Below are 21,133 nucleotides of genomic sequence, written 5' to 3'. Positions count from 1 at the left end.
TGGCCAAGAGAGATAATAACAGGAAGTGTTGTATTAATAACCTTTAGGCAACCGACATAAAAAAAACTTTAGGGAGTTAGTGAGCTATCATACCTTTTATTATGGTGTATGTTGATGGAGAAGATTTCAGTATTTTCAGGCCTGTTGAGTAAAATGTGTAGAACTGGCTGATAACAGGCATTAAGGACCCCATCCTGTTATTTCTTCTGAATTAGTATATAAATATTACTAGGACAGGGTTGTATCCAATACTAGTCCTATTGCAATTAGACCTATTGAAATTAATGGACATGCATAATTTAGGTTTATTAATTTCACTGTATCTACTTGGAATATAACTTAGTTGGATACAACCTGCCATGTTTGAACTTTGCACCCCTTTGGGCTGTTTCAAATGTATTATGGTGACAAACCTATATTTTTCATTGCATTTACACTCGTCATGAAAAACCCCAACTTTCTGCCTTGTGCATGATAGTTGAATGCAAGTATTGTGAGTGTACATTACTTTTTTAAACATAATCTGTTAAGCATCTCTGTTGGGCCTTCCTAAATCTACTTGCCCTTGTTCACACTATGGGATAGTTCAACTGTAATGCCAAAATTGCCACCATCTGACAGATGCATGATTTGCGAGTGGCCACTGAGCCAGGATCTGAAACTGTGGCTTGAACTGTTTTGCAAACAGCAGTTTGGTCAAGCTGGTTTGGCATTCCACCCCAACAAAAATCACCATTGCATCTGCTCTTGGAATCCGTTGTTTGATAATTCTCTGAAAAGACAGTGGCAGGGGGAAGCTGCAAAGCCCATGTTTTCCCTGTTTGGCATTTCAATTGAACAAATCCTACGAGAAGTCTCCCTACTCCAGCAACGTTAGTAAGGTCTTTTTATTCTAAGCATATCTCTGATACTGAACACACTCATGTGCTTCTTTTAAAAGAGCTGGTTATTTATCCGCAGGCAATGAATGTGTCTAGAAGTCAGCACAAATGTCTCATTATTAATCTCAGCTATATTCGTCTGGGGTGGAGTGTTGGCCATGGTGCCTGCCAGCAGCCACTTAAAAAATTGAACTTTGGCAATGCAGATAAGCATCTTGCCTTGGCTGCTATTGGCATTGAGGGGAAAAGAATAGGTGAGGCTGTCAGGGATCCTTAGGGCTGGTTCCATTGCTACTCATGACAGTGGTTTAACTTGTTCCTAGGCAAAGGTCTTTAGGTGACTAAGCATGCTGTTAAACTGTTTTTAAAGGTGATTGTACACCAGCCTTCCCCAACCAGGTACCTTTTAGATGGTTTGGGCTACAACTCCCATTGACCATAGCCATCATGGGGAATGGGCATGGAAGATGGTAGTTCAAAACAAGGTGCAGGAGGAAGACTGGTGTTCAATATTGGGTAAAAAATTGCCATGGATGCAAGCCTTCATCCTACTTAATAAAATAAACAAGAGTTGGAATGCTATAGGAATCTTGTGTCACACTCTTCTTATTTGTTTTATTTTTCCTAAGAGGAAATTATTATTCCTAAGAGGAATAGCTGTGCTTAGTTTCTTACAGGAAGAACAATAACCAAGTGTCATGGGGCACCCTAAAGACTGACATACATTGTGGAATAATTTCTTGGGGATCAGCAATTTCATATCCGTATTCTCCCTCTTTTTGTGCATTTGATGAAGTGGACTCTGGTCCATGAAAACTTTTTCCATATTAAATCTGGCAGTCTTTAAGGTACTGCAGGATCCTTTTGTGTGTGTGCTTTGCTACCAAAGTCACGAAGACTTCTGTCTCCTTGCAGCTTTTTACTGATTTTTGTGTGCACACACATGCACTCAACCCCAAATCAGAATGCTTGTAATAAAAGCCTTAATATGAAATTGTGGACTGTGAGGAAAGTCTTCCATTTTAAAAATGACATTTTAAGCTATTAAGAAAACATGTTGGATAGGTGACTTAGCAATTTTCAGCTAGATCTGTGAGGCAATATATATTATAGATGTATAGCCCTTATGTCTTTTAACAGCATTCAATTTATAGTTCTGTCCCTAACGGTTCATTGCAGAATTTTTATCCTTATGCCAAATATAGAGGATATTGTGTATATATAAGCACCACCAATAAGGCTTATTTTTTTCCTTACCCATAATGTAGTTATTCCAAACAAATGCCAAAACTACTGCTTTGTCCAACTGTATGTGACTTTAAAAGATTGGATGACATAAACTTGATTTTTTTTTAAAAAAAGAAATCCATATCCAAATGAGAACTAAATGGGGGGGGGGGACAAATTCTTATCCAGTGAGCAGAATATAGCTGCCCCCTTTAGGTATTAGGCTCTTTGTGGGCCCCTATATGATTGAAGCATCTGATTGGGTGGAGGAGTCAATGGTGGTATCCACCTAAACTGTTCTGCTGGCACTATCAGCTCCCCTAACCTATCAGAGCAGTTTGACCAAACTGCGGGAGGCAGTGGAAGACAGAAGTGCCTGGCGTGCTCTGGTCCATGGGGTCACGAAGAGTCGGATACGACTAAACAACAACAACAAACCTATCAGAGCAGATCTATAGGGTGCATCAGGAGAGGAGAGGGTGGGGAAGCTAACACTTATTGTACTAGTGGAATAGCTGGCTCTCACTTCAGGCCTTTTCCCAATGTGTAGGATGTTGGAGGAGCAGCCAGGCATGGTGTCAGGGCACCATGTTCCCCTGTATTCGTTTCTTAGCCCTTCATGCCGCCAGTGTATGACAAGAGCTAATCAAACCCTTGAAAGATAGAGAACATCCACCCACAAAAGGACAGGAGTATTCACCGGTGTTTAGTTGTATGGTTATGCTCTGCTTTCAGCAATCATCTTTTGTTTTAAACCTTTTTAAATCTCCTTGAGCCAGAGCAGACATAATGTTTCCCATCCCTGAACCATGCTCAAAGGATTGAAAATGCACCATAGGTTTATTAGCTTCCTTTCTCCCCAACCCCTTTTGCCATACTTCATTGTTTTGCCAACATTCAACAATAATGAGGATTTGCTCCTGACACTTTGGATTTGAAGTCATAGCTAGAATCTGGTTTCACTTCTTGGATTAGGACCAAATCCTAGTTTGTGTTAACCGTGGCTAACATCCATGTACAATAGGTAACAACATCAAGCCATGTTTAAGGGATGAAAGTAATGTATATTGATTGGCTCATTGTCTGGAGATTACTTATCTTTAACAGAAGTTTTGGCAGCTTTACAGTGGTACCTCGCAAGACGAATGCCTCGCAAGACAAAAAACTCGCTAGACGAAAGGGTTTTTTGTTTTTTGAGCTGCTTCGCAAGACGATTTTCCCTATGGGCTTGCTTCGCAAGACGGAAACGTCTTGCAAGTTTGTTTCCTTTTTCTTAACACCGTTAATACAGTTGCGACTTGACTTCGAGGAGCAACTCATAGAACGCGGTGTGGTAGCCTTTTTTGAGGTTTTTAAAGACTTTGGTGATTTTTGAAGCTTTTCCAAAACTTTCCCGACACCGTCCAAAAGTTTTCCAAAACTTTTGTCCAAAAGTTTTCCAAAACTTTCCCGACACCCGAAAAAAATCGCAAGATGACAAAACTCGCAGAACGAATTAATTTCGTCTTGTGAGGCACCACTGTACTTTCTTTGTGTTTGGCTGGCTTCTTTCTGCAGTCTTGCATCTCGCACTGGAACATTAACATAACTCAGGTGTGCATTGGTTTTCTGTGCATTTGTCATGTTGAGGTGTCAGAATAAGCCATTGGAGCACTTAGGTTTTAAGGCATTTATGAAGGCAGAAAGCATAAATCTTAACTGGAAATCTTAGTTAACTATGCTTCTTGTTTAGATCAGAGCTGGGGAACATTTGGTGCTCTGGGTGTTACAGGACTACAACTCCCATCATCCCTGATCATTGGCTATTCTGCCTGAGGCTGATGGGAACTGGAATCCAACAAGTTGCTTCATTTAGATGCTGATTGATATTTTAACTATCATTTAGTTACTGTGAAATACAGTGGTACCTTGGTTTACGAACTTAATCCGTTCCAGAAGTCTGTTCTTAAACCAAAGCATTCTTAAACCAAGGCGTGCTTTCCCATTGCAGCGGAGGACTCAATTTACAAATGGAACACACTCAACATGTTCTGCTTCCAAGGCAAAGTTCACAAACGAAAACACCTACTTCCGGGTTTGCAGCATTCTTAATCCAAGTCGTTCATAAACTAAGCTGTTCTTAAGCCAAGGTACCACTGTGTCCCTGTATTCGTTCTATAGTGTGTTGATCCCATAGTCTTTTCTGTGTAAAATGTTGGTTGGTTTTACTTCTACCCATAGCAATTGCTTGACAGCACTCCTGTTGATACTCTCATCTAGAGGCATAAATGGCGCATTTAGGTGTCATTTGGTAACAGAGGCAGAATTACAGGGATTTGGTAGAGCTTTGGGGGAAAGAGATTTCAGAGCCCTCTTACTGTTATACAGTTCAAGAGGTGCCCCCCAAAAGCAGTGACTTTCAAGAGCACCTTTCCCCGCATACCTCATAATAATCAGAGACATAGGTGCTTCTGAAAAATTATCACAAGTGGTCCAAAATATTTGAAAACTGAGGTAGTAATTGAAGCACCCTTGCCCTCTCTGAATGACACTTCTGCTTAAAAGAGGCTGCATGCATTCACCTACCAAGTTGCATTGTGCAAAATATCAGAAACCTTTGGGAATAGATAGACACAGATGCATCTTAAAGCTCTGTGTGTTTAAAAGCCACAGGTGGCTCTCAGTATTTTGCTGTAAAACATCTCATCAGTCCAAGCTGCAATAATCATTATGGCATTAATGATACAGACTCATATCTGGGGGACGATGCAACAAGTTCTGCGAGCCCAAGAAGACTTTGGGTTTGTGTTTCTTGAATAGCAATGCATCGTGTCAAAGTTCTTTTTGAAATGAAAGTTTCCAAGAGCCTGCTGGCCATAGGGTTCTGCCTAAAATGTGTGTATCTGCGTGTATGTTAGCTTTCTAGCATCTCTCTTTTAATGTTTCGAGTGAATTTAGTGCACTTGTACTTTTAATGAAAATTGTGTACCTGCCTTGAATTTTAACTTTTAAAAACCTGGATGGTAGTTGAAACATTCCAGCAGAACTAAAAGGAAAGTGGGTTTAGTGAAGTTACTAATAGTATGATCCACAGCTGTGTTAAGCTAAGAGAATGTTCAGCCTGATTGGCTGTTTATCCCCTTGTGTGTTCTCAGGCTTACTCTCAGCTAAGCACAGACACGGGAATATGACTTTACCTTTTATTTCAGAGGGACTAGCAGCTTAGTCCTAACCACATTTGTTATTCAGATGTCCCATGCAGTCTGAAGAGGCTTACTTATCAAGTACATACATTTAGAAGTGAAGCCTACATTGGCAAAGATTTGAATACATCTCCTTAATTAGGCTGTGGATTGTATTGTAACAACATACTTGTAGAGTCTGCACTTTATACTAGGGTGGGGTGGGGAGGAATCTATTTTTAAAGAAGTTTCTTGCACTACTAGAATTATTTAAGTGACAATGTATTTAGATGACAATGAAGGCTTATATAAAAATATAATGTTTTGTTCTTGATGAGGGGGTGAGGAGTAAGGGGTGGGTATAAATCAAAGAAGGGCTTGTTTAATATCTAATTAGGGTGCCCACCACTTTTACTGCATGTGGCTTCTTGGTCCACTTTTGTGGAAAAAGAGACTTTAAAACTGAAGGTAGAGTTTGAGCTCCTAGAAAGCCGAGGCAGATTTTGGAAGTATTCTCTGCAAATGCCCTTTTTAAGCTACGAATTAAAACAACAACTGCATACTTGCACCTGAGTGAGTTTTGCCCTTTTGAAAACAGGGGTTGTAGCAACGTGAATGGTCCCTGAATTGCTTTCTAAACGTCCTTGAAGGTTTACTGTGAAATAGCAAAATATCATTAGAAGTCTGGGGGACGGGGAGGACTATTGCCCACTCTGCAGACTCACATGCCTTATTCATGTGACATACATTCTCTAGACGAGTTTATATTTCCTGAGTATTGACAGAATTGGAATTAAATTATAAGATTATTCGCTAAATGTCGTGCTTTTTAAAATTCAGTTCTATAAGGCATTGGTCAAAACCCAGCTCTCTTCTGAACAACCTATCAAGAGTTCTGTTTCTGCTACTAGAAAGCAATCCAGCGAAGTGGTTAAAGAAAGGTAAGATTACTTGCATTTAGAAAGTGAAACTTTTTGATAGCATATTTCCTGACTTAATATTGTGTTTAAACTAGAGCTGATGCAAAAGCTGCACTGCTTTGTGAAGTCATTGGGCACCACCCACCACGATGTATAATTTTCCACTTGCCCAGCCGAGATGGTTGCTGGTGGATTGTGGCCATTGTCTTAAAGTTATGTTGTGCTTTATATATATATATATATATAAGCTTGAACTGAATATGTGCCTGTACTAAATTTTGTATGCAACGCCAAAAATCACAGCACAATAATGATTTGTTGATGTTTGTCAATGGTCTTGCTTATTAGTCGTTTTTTTTAATAACCACACAAGTATGTAGGAAGGCTTTTTAGAATGTAGTATATAAGTTGGTAATGCTTATAGAGGCTACATATCTAATTCACAGTGAAGCCTTGCATGACTGAAATATTTGCTGTACGTGACTGACCAATACTCACTTGCTTCATAGAAGAAACTAACATAGCATTGTATGTTCTGTAGAACAAAACCGTGTGTGTTCCTTTTTCTTCCTCCTCAAGGGTGCAACTTCTCAAATCAGCATCCTATCTGCAACATTAATTAATACCAATGGAATTTGTGCAAGGACTCTATTGAAATGGATTGATGTTCTTTCTTACTCAGCACAGCTTAGCCAATTGCATTTCTGGGTTTCTCCCTCTATGCACAGTGGGGCGCTGGGTGGGATGCTAAAACGTCAAGGTTTCAAATCAGACAGACATGGGCACAGTACCCAAATGCGGGAGAGTTCTGCCAGGCCTCTGTCCCCCCTAATCCCTTGACAGAACTGCAGATCTAAGCAGCATGAAAGACAAAATAGATTCGCACCTCCAGTATATCTGTCCAAGCCCCATCAGTGCACATCAGTTAAATGGGAGCACAAGAGGTGCACTTAGACCACTCATTTTCTCCACTGCCTCCTGGCATTGTCTGTATGCATAACAACATAAGAACCTTGAAGGGTTGCATCAAAGGTTCACCCATTCCTGCATCCTGAGTCTTTCTGTGGCCAGCCTGGTACTTCCCAGGCATGACAATGACAGCGCTCTCCCACGGTTTCGCCCCAGCCACTGGCATTTAGTGAAACACTGCCTGGGAGCATGGGAGTTTTTAGGCCTAGTCTCTTTTCTTTAGTTTTGTCCAATTCCCTTTTCAAAACCTCTAAACCTACCCTGAGGCCCATTTCCAAAATGCCTTGTGGCAGCAAGTCCTTTAATTGCTACAAGATAAAAAAAAATTCCTTCCAGCAGCACCTTAGAGACCAACTAAGTTTGTTGTTGGTATGAGCTTTTGTGTTCATGCACACTTCTTCAGATACAACTGAAATTTAATTGCTATGCTTTGTGTGAAGTGTTTTCCCCATGCCTTTGCACTGGGATGGGGAAACAGAGCTCCAGTGAGCATTATGGGATTCCTCTGCACATGCTGTGCCTGTGCACCACTGGATTTCCTATCAAAAAAATGTTTATAACTTCTGCTCACAGCTTTCTCTAGTAATAGTTCTAGATTTTTATTTGGACCACTGTTGAAGAGATGCAGCAACTTTCTAGATTTTCGCATTTTATTAAAAAATAGCTTAATGAATGGGGGCTCATGTACCACATTAAAACTATGTTTAAAAGAGAGTTGCAACCCAGGAGTGCATTGGTATCTGTACAAATACACAAATTTCCAGAAGCTGATGGTGGGATTGCATCCTTGCACCACAGGAGGGAGATAGAGGTCAAATTCAATGTTATTAAAAATGTTGCAGCATTTTTAAGTATCTATATATAACCTGCGAATCTGCTGAATTTTAAATTTCTCTCTCACTGTTGTCATAGCAATTAGCATAATATATAAAATCTGAACACGAAATGCTGCTGGATGGTTTTTACTGAGCTGCGTGGAAAAAGAGAAATAAAAAGTTGTGGTCGAAAACCCAGAACCAGTTTGCTTTTCCTGTCTTTTCCCAGTCTTGTCGTTCTTCTGTCTGTCTCTGCAGGAAACAACACTGCTGTCAGCTATCCTTTTCAATCTGTCTTTCTGCTGTCACATAAAGTTGAAAGGGCAAATATACTGACACTGTCCAGGGTCCAAAGAACCGCTTTGAGGCTTTTTACAATCAAGCAGTGTATAAACTGTATGAAATAAATAAGTAGATAAATGATGGAACAAGCTCTGTGGGGCCTTCTGCAAATAGTTGTCTGTCCTTTACCTCTTGGCAAGGAGAGTTTCAAAATCAGTTTGCAATAGGTGGTGGCTGCAGTGATGGTAGTCAGAAATCTGGAGCAAAAAAATCAAATACCACTCTGTGTGTGTTTCATAGGGAGTTGCCAGCCAAGTATTGTCTACTCTGATTGGCAGCTCTCCAGTCCTCAGAACCGCCTGGTACCTGATCCTTTTCACTGGATATGCCAAGGATTGAACTAGAATCTTACCAGTCAATCATAGTATTTCCTTTTTAAAAAATAAATAAACTGTATATTTTTAGTTCAGTGGCTATGCATCTTTGGAAAGGAATGAACAGACTAAAAAACTAACAAGGCACATCGTGGATGTAGCAGGTATATAAGAGAAGAAAAAAAATAGCATAAGTATAGATTTTAATATACTGAAATAAATAAAAGGCCAACAAAAGAGCATTGACATCTAATTGTAAGATGTATTTTAATAGAAATTGTATTTTAATATTTTGCTGGAAGCCGCCCAGTGGCTGGGGAAACCCTGCCAGATCGGCTGGGTATAAATAATAAATTATTATTATAATTATTATTTATTGTAAGGAAATAATTGAGTGGGGAGGGGAATAGACAGATGAGTTAAATCATGGATGAGGAAAACAAATAGGGGGGAACACTAATTAAAGCTGCTTCCAGATGAATTCATACTTTGCGGGGAGACTACATTGAGATGGGACGATTATTAAGGTAGATCATAAAGGCCTACCAAATACAAGCATAATCCTCAAGCTCTGCTGGCTCTTGGTATTCTGGTTTTTGAAACTGTTTTAAATATTTTTTTGATCTTCTCCCCTCCACCCCAGAAGAACTGTTTTTCATATTGAATTTTAAGTTGTAACCTGCCCTGGGACTGTATAGCAAAGGGTGATAAATGAAATCTAATGATAGTTATAAAATATTGAATGTGGTGGACCAAGGGGGAAATATGTCTGTGTAGATTGCAGAAGCGACTGAGAGGTCAGTGCAGTGCAAACACACTGGGAGGAACACCTGATTGGTCCTGCCAGTGTGTTTGTATGGCACAGACCTCCCCACTCCCTTCCCCTCTTCCTGTCAGTAAGCAACAGCTACCCACTTGCTGGAGAGCTGGCATAGATGCTACACCCAACCCAGTGAGCCAGTTGTGGTAGATTGAGAATGCCCTCCCTCCCTTACAAAGCGATTATGAATTTGCTTGAAATGCAGCGAAATTTCACGGGGGGGATAACAAAACTAGTCTTGGTATGATTTGCTTTTAGTTTGAGGTTGCCTTGCTCATTGAAGATTTCAGAGGTCCATAGAGCATGTGCTTATACAGAATAAATTTTTAAAGTAGGTGCAAAGTCATGGTATTGAAAGGGCTACGAGCAACACTACATTAGTTGCTTTTCCTTTGTGCAGGAGGCCAGTTCTAGCAAAATGCACTAGAGGGAGCTCATGTATGTGGTACTGGAACATATCTGGTCAACTGTTTTCTGTTGTGTTCCAAGCCTCTCTTCACACATTCACACATTATGCATTGGCAGAGGCCAGTGTCCCCATATGCCTCATGCTTCCATATGTATTGTGCTTCCCTGCACATTTATATGAAAATCTTATATCCTGTTAGCCAAACGTACTCGCCCCCAGTTAGAATCATGCACAAATAGTTAACTGTGCACTTCAAAAGAGAAAAGAATGGCCTGTCAATTGAAATGCACAAATAAACTTCCAGAAACCCCACGTTTTAATCTGTATTTGATGAGGGATTATGCTGATGGGGACTGATGGGAGTTGGAGTCCCACAGCTTCCATTGGGCATCACATTGGCTACCCCAATCTAGCACAATTCCTCTGGCACCCATTGTTCCTGACTTTGGGACTTTGTCAGCTGCACAATAATATTCTCCTGGAATGTCTTGTTGAATAAGTCAGGTAATAAATCTGGTTTCCACCATATAAATCTGTGCGGCAGAAAGGATGCAGGTAGAGCTGGAGTTAGGAGTTTGGTATTGGGGGGGGAGTGTTTTTAAAACAAATTTTTATTTATTTTTAAACAAATACAAATGCAATAACTATTAAACACTTATCCAGCAGTACAGCTAATGGTGTTCGTTTTAGGAGTTTGATATAGTTGAGTTCTTGCCTGCCCAATAGCATCATAGGAAGTTAGGCTCTAAAAATCAAAGTAGTTTTCAGCTGGCTGTCCCTAGGAAGCATATGTTTTTATGCCAGACAGAAGCTTTACTGCTGCTGGTGAAGAGTCTGACTAGCTGTGTGTAAGACTACTGAGGGAGGGAGAGAGAGAGAGAAGCAAATGGAAACACCTCCTCTGATCAGGGCCCAATTGAGAACCAGGAAGGTGTGGATCCCCCCCTTCCTATGAAGCAGGTTGTTGCCTGTGGCACCTCATGCTGCAATAAATCAGTTTGTCTCTATAGTGCCCCAGATTTCTCAGCATTGCTGCAACAGATGTATTGAATCGCTTCCACCTTGTGACATGCTGACAGTGAGGTTGCATTGGAGTGGAATTGCTGTCAGCAGCAGCTTTGGTTTCCTTTGATGTACAGATTCTCATCTGCAAGTTAAAAGAATCCACGGGTTTGTTGATTTATTCTCATCCATGGTTCATAGGCAGATATTTGCATCAGCCACCAACCATTGCAATTTGCTTAGAAAGTGCCAATGTATATAAATACACCTATGCATATAAGATCGCCATACTATATTTAAAATTATACCATTTAAAACTGGGAGAACATCCTTGTGGGCCTTATTTTAATATCAGTCACTAGAAATTATGCCGTCCTAGGCGTCTTTGATTTAGGCTCGCCCATGGGTTAAAGAAAAGCTCTGAAGATGGCGTGCCCTTGTCAGAGAAGTTTTCAGCTTCTTTTGATCTGACAGAGATCAGGCTATTTAGCCTGGAGCAATTCACTGTGATCTCAGTGTTTTCCGAAGTACTTCCATCCACCTACTGATTTTATTTAATTCTAGGCTATTACCAAGCTAGCGTACTTGTGTGCCCCTTCAGGTCACTTGATATAACATGCATAGCCTTCATTCTACGATGCTCAGAAATGACCATAATTAGAGCGGCCCTAGCGATTTCTGTCCAGCACGGTTTGCAGACATACACAGGCATTCCTAGATGTTGCTCAATCCTCAAATGCGTTTGTATCCTGTCCCTGTGTGAAGAAGGAGCAGATGTACTGCTGAAGAATAATCAGAGCCAGGTAGACAGGAGTTCTGTCAGCGTTCAGCCCTGCCCAGACCTTGAACCTCAGGTCTCCTCAGGGGCAGGACCTTCTAGCAGATCTCAATCTTATCAATGTGGAGGAGACATCCAATTGGAACAAGCTCTAGCCTTCCTGACCTTGGGGAAAGGGACTCCTACTCATGCAGAAGCTTCTTCTCTTTTGTGATGAGAATGTTCCATGTATGCATAGGGATGTTCCACGTATCAGTATCATTATTAATTTGTACCCCACCCATCTGACTGGGTTGCCCCAGCCACTCTGGGCGGCTTCCAGCATATATAAAAACATATTAAAACATTAAACCTCAAAAAGCTTCACTATACAGGGCTGCTTTCAGATGTTTCCTAAAAGATATATAATTATACATCTCCTTGACATCTGATGGGAGGGCATTCCACAGGGAGGGCGCCACTACCAAAAATGCCCTCCGCTTGGTTCCCTGTAACCTCACTTCTCGCAGTGCAGGAACTGCCAGAAGGTCCTTGGTGCTGGATCTCAGTGTCTGGGCTGAACGGTGGCGGTGGAGATGCTCTTTCAGGTATACAGGGCCGAGGCCATTTAGGGCTTTAAAGCTCCGCACCAACACTTTGAAATGTGCTCAAAAACGTACTGGGAGCTAATGTAGGTCTTTCAGGACCGGTGTTCTATGGTCCCGGCGGCCACTCCCAGTCACCAGTCTAGATGGCACATTCTGGATTAGTTGTAGTTTTCAAGTCACCTTCAAAGGTAGCCCCATGTAAGCGCGCATCGCAGTAGTCCAAGCTGGAGATAACCAGCGCATGTACCACTCTGGTGAGACAGTGCGCATGTAAGTAGGGTCTCAACTGGTGTACCAGGTGGAACTGGTAGACAGCTGCCCTGGACACAAGTATGCAGGAGGAGTTTCTCCTGTAGACGGAAAACTATATGAGGGAACGATAATACTGTGGATGCTGTGTGAGAATGTGCAGACACACATGCTGAGATTGCTGTGTAACCAAAAAATTATATATATGGGAGTTGTAATGTAACAGCATCTCAAGGGACACAGGTTCCCTTCCCCTGAACTAGACAAATTGCTTTTTCAAGTCTTGTCTATAAATAGCTGGTCATTGATTTGGAAACAGTATACTTGCTTGTTGTTGTTGTTGTTGTTGTTGTTGAGTCGTTTAGTCGTGTCCGGACTCTTCGTGACCCCATGGACCAGAGCACGCCAGGCACTTCTGTCCTCCACTGCCTCCCGCAGTTTGGTCAAACTCATGCTGGTAGCTTCGAGAACACTGTCCAACCATCTTGTCCTCTGTCATCCCCTTCTCCTTGTGCCCTCCATCTTTCCCAACATCAGGGTCTTTTCCAGGGAGTCTTCTCTTCAAATGAAGGACGTTGGGTCTTTCTGCTTTCTTTGCTTTGTTTCCACCTATTCTCCAGCAGCAGTATAAATCCTGCTGTCCTGAAACAGGCTTTTGAATTGAATTCATTCTGTATATTGATGAAGAATGTGAGAAGATCCTGCTGGATCAGGCCAATGGCCCAACTAGTCTGGCATCCCAGTGGCCAACAAGATGCTTATTGGAAACTTGAAAGCTGGACCTGAGCACAACAGCACTCCCTACTCCTGTGATTCCTAGCAACTGGAATTCAGAGACAAAATTGCTCTGACAGTGGACATAGAACCTAGCCATCGTACATACACCATCAAATTGAAAGAGACAATACAGTGTAACTGTAAATTATTTCCTAATACCTTTTGGAATAATAATAATAATAATAATAATAATAATAATAATAATAATATGAAGACACAATACATTCCTTATCGTTTGCTATTATTAAAGAAAACATGCTGACTTTCTCAAATCAGTTAAGTACTTCAAAAAAATATTTTTAGGTAAGGTTGGTTTACTCATTGAGCAAGCCAACACTGGTATAAACTTACATGGCAATACATCTCTTAGTGTGAATCGTAAGCATATTTACATGGAAGCAAGGTCCACTGAAGTCAGTGGGAGACTTGCTTCACAGGTTAGGGGTGGCTAGCCTGTGACCCACAAGATGCCCTTGGATTTGGCTCCCATCATCCCTTACCATTGGCCATGCTGGCTGAAGTGATGGGAACTGGAACTCAGTGACGTATGAGCAACCACAGGTTCCCCATCCCTGATCTAGGTGATATGGGTGAGATGACTGGATCTGAAGCCTGACTTTCCCTAGGGCTTTATGAATGAAATTGGTTTCTGCCAGGAGCAGGGCCTTTTTAGTTGTGAACCCAGAGCCAAGGGGTTATTTTCTGATCTTCTTTGATCATGTCTTCAGATATATGTAAAAACCTTTGGGTAAGATGAAGAAGGAAACTTCGTGTTTACCCAAAGGGCTCTCATATATGTATATATATACCCTGTTGGTTCACTGCCATCACCTGTACTTGGGACATTGAACTCCCGTCTCCTATTGCAAACTGCTGTTGAAACTCTCCAAAGGGAGGCTGGCTTAGGAGGGAAAATACCAAATTAAATGCATAGTTCTTTGGAGTCTGGCTGTTGATCGGACATAACAGTGTCCAATCACAGATAGGTAGCCGTGTTGGTCTGCCATAGTCAAAACAAAAAAAAATCCTTCCAGTAGCACCTTAAAGACCAACTAAGTTAGTTCTTGGTATGAGCTTTCGTGTGCATGCACGAAAGTGTATCTGAAGAAGTGTGCATGCACACGAAAGCTCATACCAAGAACTAACTTAGTTGGTCTTTAAGGTGCTACTGGAAAGTGTCCAATCAGTTTGCATGGAATGTAAATGATCGAAATAGTTTTGCCTTTCTGTCTTCTTTTCCAAGCAGTGTTAACTGTTAACATATTTGCTTTTTCCCCTCCTCAGAGCTTTACAGACAGTTCAGTTGGGATATGCAGATGTCTTGGATTACCTTGTTAGAAGCCAGAAGCTTGATCTCAGTGTTGCTGATGAAAAGAACAGAAATCTAATCTTTTTAGCCACTATATATGATCAGTCAAAGATCTTGGATTATTTCCTTGAAATGGTCAGTCACTCAGAAGATTCACATTTACATTTATTTTTTAGGTTTTTGAAACTCTTATTATAAAGCAGGAGGTGTGGAGGATGTTACGCCTGCAAACCTATGCACATTTACATGGGAGTAAGCCATGTGGGAGAGAATTACATTTACTTCTGAGTAAGCTTGTCTAGGATTGCACTGTAAATTGCTATTTAGGTGTAACTTTGATTCTGATCTGTGCTCTCATTCCTTTAGATTTTAAAAATTTCGGATTCATTTTTTGTGATAACGTGAATTTGCAAACATGCCACATTTACACTTTAGATGTTTTGCCATCTACCGTATTTTTTGCTCTATAAGACTCACTTTTTCCCTCCTAAAAGGTAAGGGGAAATGTGTGTGCGTCTTATGGAGCGAATGCAGGCTGCGCAGCTATCTCAGAAGCCAGAACAGCAAGAGGGGTTGCTGCTTTCACTGCGTAGCAATCCCTCTTGCTGTTCTGGCTTCTGAGATTCAGAATATTTTTTTCTTGTTTTCCTCCTCCAAAAACTAGGTGCATCTTGTGGTCTGGTGGGTCTTATAGAGCGAAAAATATGGTACTTAAAGCAGGCGAGGGGAACATTTGGCCCTCCAGATGTTGCTGAGCGACATCCCCTAGCATCCCAGGCCACTGAGCATATTTGGTGGGGCTGATGAGAGTTGTTCTTCAGCAACATCTGGAGGACCAAAGACTCCCCATATCCAACCTAAAATGTCTTTGGTACACATCTGAAACTACAATGTGTGAAGCAACCTTCAGGGATATGAGGCTGAGTTAAATGGCTGCTTCTGAAAACTGCACAGCTGTTGATCCATTATCCCCCAAGGGTAATGTGCAGGTTTATGGAGTGGTGATTGTTCAAATTCCACATGGTGTTGCAATTGTCTTTTTGCAGAAGCAAGCTGGTGTCAACTTTATTAGTTCAGGGAAACGTCTGCCTCCCAAACTCAGTAGCATCTCTCGGAAATTGTTTTCCTTGGAAGCGTGAATTACAGGGAGATGAGCTCCTCAATAAGCTCAGAAGTAATTTACAGTGAATTCCTCGGCTTATCCACTCAGAAGTAAGTTCCACGGAGTTCAGTGGGACTTATTTCTAGGCAAGATTAGCACAGAACAGAAAAAGGCCAATGTTGCAATCGGAATTCTTATAAAAGAGTTTATAAGACACCAGACTTACAGTAGATGCCATAAGTATTGAGAGGCTCTGCAGAGGTACTGTTTCTTCTTAACACCCAAGAGGTCATCGTCTTGATCAAGAGCCATCATTATCTTCATAAATGGTGGCGTTGGTGATGATGACAACAATTACTGAGGAGGTTATACAAGTTGAGCATGCTCAGTTGGCATGGAATGCTGACCTGGGGTGGGGGCGAGAGCAGGGTGATGGAGTGACAGGGAGAATGAAAAATCCAAGCCACTCTTCCTCTGGGTCCTGCATCTCGCATTTGGGTCCCTCCTCCAGCTCATTCCATTTCAACCCCAATTCTTTTCTGCAACTACGTTCATCTATCACAAAATTTAGATACAAAAGCTGTGCAAAGCTGAGCATTTAAAGACATTGAGAAGAATTCTGCTGGATCAGACTGAAGACCTAACTTCTTAGTCCAACATCTTACTTCCCACAGTGATCAGCAAGATACCTCCAGGAAGCCAAAAAGCACAGGGCATGAAGGGACTGGCCCTCTCTTGCTACTCAGTGGTATATTGCCTCTGAACTTGGAGGTTCTATCCGAGAAAGCAGCAAAGGGCCAACCACCCCTCCCCCTCCATTACTAGATCTCTGTTGCTTCTTGGAGAAAATATTTTTTCCCCACATACAAAATGAGAACTGAATCAAAGTGGAAATTAAAACAAGGCTGGGACTACTCTCATGCACCCAAAACCAGCGTTAAGCAGGATTGATCTCTCAGCTGGTGCATGGAGAAGTCAACCCTCCTCCCCCTACCTCTACAGGCCAGCCTTGACAGGTGGGCACCATCACCCACCTGTCAACCATCTGATGTAATTAAGGTGTTTGGTGATTGACAAGCGGGCCCACCGCCTGTCATAGTTGGCCCATGAGGTTGCCAGTGGTGGTGGGAGATAGAGATGGGAAACCTTTTTGGCCTTCTGGGCCAGATCTTTGTTATACGGCAGTGGTCCCCCATTAGCCAAGTACTGTGTACCCCCTGTTTTTCAAAAGCCAGGCCATGGAAACCCTTCTTTTGAAATAATGGATGTCTCTAGGGTAGTTTTTGTTATGTGAATTGTGCCACAGACCCCCTGGGTGGGTTACTCCCAGGGGTCCTCAGGCCACCAGTTGGGAACCACTGTTATATGGCATTTGCTTTTCCATTTCATTTGATAAACCTGTCCTGTCATTGCAAAGGCAGACAGGGCTTCTCTTTCTAAACTCCTGATAGTCCAGAAAGCTATGTGCTCCACAGGGAAGGGAATGAACTTCCTTTTGTGGTGAGGTCACTTGGGTAAAGGGTAAAAAGGTTGCTGTTGCCTCCTAAGCAGGCATTGCTTCCTAGTGCCTGGATTAGCAGGAATTCTGTAACTCCCGTGCTGATGCACAGTTCTATTTTAAACTGCCGTACCCTGAGTCATGACAGTCTGGAGTAGTATTGCTTCCCTTGCGTATTGCTGTCTTTCCACGATTTCAACAGGGATCTTTCCTATCTCGGGCTCTTTAGCTAGAGATTGCAGGAATTGAACCTGATTCTTCATGTGTGGGAAGCTTCAGATCTTCCAGAGATGTGCCCCATTCCACGCTCTGTTGCTGCATTGCAATAGTGAAGTGGAACCTCCAGGTTCAGAAGCAGTATACTGTTAAATAACAGTTCCTGGGGGCCAGCAAGAAATGTGTGCAATTGCCTTCATGCCTTTAATGTGGACTTCCCAGAAGGTACTGACTCTGCACTGTAGGAAATGAGACGCAGTACCAGTTGGACCTTTGTGATCTACAAGGGCTTGATTTATCTCACTGTAAATCTTTTAAAATGCAAGTCTTTATACGCTCCAAATCCCCAAGTGTAAAACTCCAAAACCGTCAATGAGATTTCTGATGCTGCTGTACTTACGTAGTTAAATTTATTTCAACATCTAGCCTATCTGAAGAGAGGTGAGGTGGGTTTTTTTTTGGGGGGGGGGTGTATTTTTACATTAAGACCTAATTGAATAACAAAACTTATTTCTCCATGAGTTTTCTAGGTGGTTTAGAAATGGAAATTACTTTAGTTTTAAAACTTCAAGGCAAATGAGAATTAGAGATGAAAGTGACCTAGAAATCAAAAAAATTAATGCATTGACAAAATGGGTCCAGCAACAAAATTTTGCAGCATGGCGTGTTTCTGTTTAGGGTTACAACCAACCATATTCTTTACTGGGAGAGCTCTTTTATTCCCCTTCCTTGGGTTTTGTCCAGTCCAGCATTCTATGTCCATTGAGTATGCTCAGTCCTTATTGACCTGTTTTTAGGGTTCCCCCCTCAAAAAAATATTTATATGTCTGGAAATCAGGGTTCTCAAAAGCCTGATGATAATTCCTTTGGTGTGGATGTGTGCAGTTTTGGCTACATAAGGCTCTACATTCACAGAATGAGTTTGCTATTAGTATACAGTGGTACCTCGCGAGACGAATGCCTCGCGAGACAAAAAACCCGCAAGACTAAAGGGTTTTTTGTTTTTTGAGCTGCTTTGCAAGACAATTTTCCCTATGGGCTTGCTTCGCAAGACGGAAACGTCTTGCAAGTTTGTTTCCTTTTTCTTAACACTGTTAATACAGTTGCGACTTGACTTCGAGGAGCAACTCATAGCACGCGGTGTGGTAGCCTTTTTTGAGGTTTTTGAAGACTTTGGTGATTTTTGAAGCTTTTCCGAAACTTTTCCGACACCGTGCTTCGCAAGACAAAAAAAATTGCAAGACGACAAAACTCGCGGAACGAATTAATTTCGTCTTGCGAGGCACCACTGTACAATGGTACTTTGGTTCTCAAACTTAATCTGTTCTGGAAGTCTATTCCAAAACCAAAGCATTCCAAAACCTAATGCAAAATGGATTACTTCGTTCCAGACTTTTAAAAAGAACCCCTAAAACAGCAATTTAACATGAATTTTACTATCTAACGAGACCATTGATCCAAAAAATGAAAGCAATAAACAATGTACTGTAGTCACACAATCGATCCATCAGTAGCCGAACTGGGTTCCACACAGTCACAAAAACAAAAAAAAGAGCTTCAAAAACAAAAATGCAAAATAAATAGCAAAAACAGACAGACCTCAGCATAACACTCAAAACGTAAGTGTGGCATTCAAATCGGAAGCATAACACTCAAAACGGAGCACATTCAGCTTCTGAAAAAAGTTCACAAACCGGAACACTTCTGGGTTTGCAGTGTTTGGGTTCCAAGTTGTTTGAGTACCAAGGTACCACTGTACAATATACTAGCAGTGTTGCTCAGGAATTCTAAGAAACCAAAAAATCAGTGCAATTTTGAAAGGTTTAGTTTGCCATCTTCATTCTAAATGGTGTCCAACTGTATCCAAACATAGGTGAAAACTCCTTGATCTCATGAACCATCGTGTAAAATACGCTTACGTTATCTTAAGAAGAGGTGTGCAAATGCATAACTTGCAAGATTTCCCCCCAAATATATAGGAGATTATGTAGGAAAGTGCACAAAATGCCGGCTTTCTGATTTTATTCTAGCTGGCCCTTAGCTCTGCTTCGGTGGGTGAGCAGTATTTCCTGCTAATTTTCCAGGCTCTTCCTGTGCCCAACATAAACCAAGTAGCAGAAAATGGAAACACAGCACTTCATGCCGCAGTAAACACCGGGAAAATGCATCTCGTGTCTTCGCTCTTGCATTACCCTGGAATTAACGTGAACGTCCCAAATCCACAGTGCGATGGGGCCACTGCGTTACATCTTGCTATTGCTTACGGTAATGCTTCAAACCTGTTTTTAAATAAGTTTTGATTTTAAGGTAGTTCTGTTCATTTTACAAGTGCAAGGAGTAATACAGGTGTTTTGCCCCTCTTTCGTACGGCCAAATTAGAGGAAACAGTGGAGATTGTGGTCAGATAGAAGCAGCCCAGTGTTGGGGGGAAATTGGGAGTTGGAGGAGGTTTTTCAACCCTTTCTCCCTATGCAAGGGGTGGGGGAATCTCAGGATTGGGGACCAAGTCTCTCTGTCTGGGTGGAAAGCCTAGTTAGCGCTTCCCCAGTTTTGGGAAGGCGTTGGGAGGGCTCTAGGACCCCGCCAGAGCCCTCATACCCCCTTACCTGCATTTGGGAAGGCGGGTTGGGGGTGGGTTTGGCCTTGCACAGGGTGTCATAGTACCCAATTCCACCACCCCCTCATCCCAGGCCACACCCCCTCCCTGGCCCCGCTTCATGCCCTGAGATTGCCTAGCTCAGGGGTCAGCAAACTTTTCCAGCAAACTTTTGCCCCACAAATAACCCAGAGATGCATTTTAAATAAAAGCACACATTCTACTCATGTAAAAACACCAGGCAGGCCCCACAAATAACCCTGAGATGCATTTTAAATAAAAGGACACATCTACTCATGTAAAAACACGCTGATTCCCGGACCATCCACAGGCTGGATTTAGAAGGCGATTGGGCCAGATCCGGCCCCCGGGCCTTAGTTTGCCTACCCATGGCCTAGCTGGAATGTGCTCCTGAACTCTGACCATGCATCTTGCATGTCTGGATGGAGGTTAAGAGAGGGGGTGTTGGTAGAAACTAGCCAACTTCACAAAGGTAAACTTTACATGTGTTGCTCCGCCTATTTTTGCATCTGGCACCACCCACCACTGGCATGTGGCCCTTGGAAGGTTGCCCAGAAGGGAATGCGGCCCTCAGTTTGCAAAAAAGATCCTGCCCTGTGCCATTTTCCTGATGAGAAAATCATTCCCACCCATTTGCTCCCTAAAGGAAAGCATATGCATGCCATTATCCATAGGTCTTAATGGGGCAAATAACAGCTTTGGGCAGTGGTGCCATCCTGGCAGGGATTTGGGCAAATGTCTAGGGCCCCACTGAATAAAATTGACAGGAAGATCCCCAAATGTAGCCGTGCCGGCTTACCACATTTTAAAAGTTAAGTTATTGTTGTTAGCATCCGTCTGTCTCGAGAGGCAATGGAGTGCACCTCTGGGGGTGAGACTGCAATCCTATATACCTGTTTACCTGGGAGTGAGTCCCACTTGACTCAGTGGGCGTTTCTTTTCCGTAAGCATCGGATTGTGTTATAAGTGATGTAATACACATTAATACACAGTGACTGCATGCCTGGCATCAGGGTGTGTGTGGAGAGGTCAGTTTCATAAACCACAGTGCTAAATATGCTGCAGAATAGGGACACTGGGAACTCTACTCCAGCACATCTGCCATCTTAGAGGAGCTCTCTTAGAAAAGTTTCTATCTGC

The 21,133-nt window shown here is 42.1% G+C and overlaps 1 protein-coding gene across 2 annotated transcripts in view; it reads left to right on the top strand.

The window, feature by feature from the left end:
- FAM220A (family with sequence similarity 220 member A) overlaps positions 1–21,133 on the top strand; it is a 29,293-nt gene that overhangs the window by 7,014 nt on the left and 1,146 nt on the right. The window contains exons 3-5 of one of the 2 annotated variants that reach the window (XM_028705529.2): positions 6,110–6,210; positions 14,536–14,695; positions 19,461–19,641. In XM_028705529.2, the coding sequence (XP_028561362.2) occupies positions 6,110–6,210; positions 14,536–14,695; positions 19,461–19,641 (442 nt within the window). Of the gene's footprint in view, positions 1–6,109; positions 6,211–14,535; positions 14,696–19,406; positions 19,642–21,133 lie in introns of both variants that reach the window. The other variant, XM_028705528.2, reaches the window with a different exon arrangement.

The sequence above is a fragment of the Podarcis muralis genome, chromosome 14 (genome assembly GCF_964188315.1).
Source record: "Podarcis muralis chromosome 14, rPodMur119.hap1.1, whole genome shotgun sequence".
NCBI lineage: Eukaryota > Metazoa > Chordata > Lepidosauria > Squamata > Lacertidae > Podarcis > Podarcis muralis.
This window is presented reverse-complemented; position numbering and strand designations above follow the sequence as displayed.